This window comes from Pterocles gutturalis, unplaced genomic scaffold, assembly GCF_000699245.1.
Source record: "Pterocles gutturalis isolate BGI_N339 unplaced genomic scaffold, ASM69924v1 scaffold18820, whole genome shotgun sequence".
Lineage (NCBI taxonomy): Eukaryota > Metazoa > Chordata > Aves > Pterocliformes > Pteroclidae > Pterocles > Pterocles gutturalis.
The window spans coordinates 3,926-6,250 of record NW_010138642.1 but is presented as its reverse complement, the minus strand read 5'-3'; the positions used below and the strand labels follow the sequence as shown (position 1 = coordinate 6,250).

Here is a 2,325-nt window from a genome sequence, read left to right as displayed (position 1 = left end):
CAGATGGAATCTAATTCACAGCTCCTCTCTAGCAAAAAGCTCAACAGGAGGCTCCGAGTGCGGAGGCACACAGCTGCAAAAGACAGGACAGTGCAGCCTCACTGAGGTAGCCATCTCCTTGCCACCCAGCTCACTCAACACCACAGGAATAATTCAAACAATTGAGAATGGTATGTCCTGTAATAGCACATTTCTACCCAAAGGCAAGAAAGAATGTAATATTTAACTATGATATTTGAGGATTATTATATGCTTTTACTTTTTTAAAGCATTCTTCTTCACAAATACAAAAACCTTCATTTTACTGCAAAAACAAGTCAATGAAATCAGATATATTAAAGGTTAAGCCAAACCGCTTCATATAACACAATAGCGTACACTATTTAGGCCTCAAATTCTCCATTAGTAAGCTTAAAAATGACAGCTCATCACAAACTTTCTAGCCATCCCAGAATGACTTAGTTCCCTCTCTTCCTTGGTACAAATTTACCTCCAGTTCTCTGGAAAATCCTTCACTGAAAAGGAGGGGAAAAGCTGGGACTCTTTTAGCAGGTGCCTAGAGTCCAAGAGCTGTATCTCATCTCCAGTTTGTCCTTGCAACACAGGCCATTTATCAGTCAGAAGGAAGCCAAATGTTTATATCCAAGACATCCACTTGTCCAGATAACTACATTTCCATTTCAGATCCCAGGCAACTGAATTATCCTATGGGATTCAGGGATCTGTATGCCCACTACCAGAATACACTGGTCTCTGTTTTAGCTAACTAATTATGTGTTAACACATCAGCAGTGAAAATGCACTTCAGAAACTCAGCTTGACTGACTTAGCTAATTGCAGGCTTCTACTTGAAGCAGGGCCACGTCTACCTTTGGCTTCTGCTTGCTGCTAGACGAGAAGATACAGAGCTCTACACATGCCACAGTCTGACAACACCACAGTCCAGATGAAGCCTACTTTGAAGCAGTGGAGCTTTGCTTCAGGGTAAATGTTCAGGATGCTTTACAGACAACATTTAACTGAGCTGTAACATCAACTGCCATCTGTCTGCTGCTATTGGACTTCTGTAAACAGAAGCTAAAGTAACAACAGCAAGGCAGTTAAATCTAAAAGGACAAAAAAAACCCAGGTAAAAAACCTAAGCGTGTCTAATTATTCTACTACCAGCATAAAAACTGAAGTAATGGGTACTTCTTTCCACAGCTATCCTTCCTTTGAACCTTCAACTCCAAGTGCTGCTGCTCTAGAGACACCTGAAGTCGTCACAGTACTTTTAGTACAAGACTGTATTTTTGCTGGTCGTGTCAGAAAGCACGCCCCAGAACTGCAACAACAGCATTCCAACAGCACTACCCAGAGAGCAACACCAGGCTCACCTATGATTAAAGTTGCACACAGACTATCATTAAAAAAATTAAAACATTAATCTGTTAGCTCAGTGTTAGTGCTACACGTTGACAGGAGATAAAGAACCATTCTAATTGCAATTCGCACTCTGACTTCCCAGATGAATGAGGGCAACTGTACATTGCCTTAGAAATCAGGACAGGTCTTGGATGACATGGTAGTAGGCTTGAACAGAGGTTTAACAATTGTTAAAGATTAGGAAATCCACTTATGCTAGCTACTAAAAGACACTCCAGAATGATTTTTTTTTTCCATGAAGAAATGTACCCTTCTTACAAATGCGTTTACTGAACACAGCACCACATCACATGATAGCAGAGAGAAATAACTGTACAAGAATTCAGCCCAAGCTTTTCATGGTATCCAGTCAAGATTAACAGCCAAATTATGTTTTGTTGCAGCCTATAGAAAGACAGATTTCTCCTACAAAACAGCCAGCAATTCTGAACACACTGCTTACGCTACTGTTCAATTTCTCCTGAAGCTTTAACATACCAAATAGATTAATAAATCTGGTTATACTCACCTAGTCAATAAACTGCAGCAGAGGACAGACATCCTTAAGGCCAGTGATATTTAAGATACCAGATTGTCTCATTGGTTAACTGCGGCCCAAAGAGAGGGTTGAGTTGAGCCAGAATTGCAATCAGCCAACTGCAAGACAACCCCCCCAACCCAAAAGAGAGAACATCAGCCAAATTACCAAGCTTATGATAATAGAAAGGCTTGTCCAAAGCACAAGTACTATCGAAGAATAAAAAAATAATTTTCAGGAAGGTCTAGTATCAAACCAAAATTTTACTTGAGCTCAGACACAAAGACCAGATACAAGCAATGAATATTTGGTACCAAATCATTCCACAACTGAATCAATAAATTGTCCTGTTCAATTTAAAGCAACACAAAACCACCTGACAG

At 40.1% G+C, this 2,325-nt stretch overlaps 1 protein-coding gene across 1 annotated transcript; it reads right to left on the bottom strand.

Annotated features, from left to right (window-relative positions):
• Positions 1–1,967: 1,967 nt before the first annotated feature.
• On the bottom strand, positions 1,968–2,061 carry LOC104468827 (V-type proton ATPase subunit e 1; the record flags this gene model as incomplete). The annotated part of the gene is made up of 1 exon (XM_010083075.1): positions 1,968–2,061. A coding segment is annotated over one exon (94 nt), but the record flags the coding sequence as incomplete, so codon positions are not given.
• Positions 2,062–2,325: the final 264 nt, after the last annotated feature.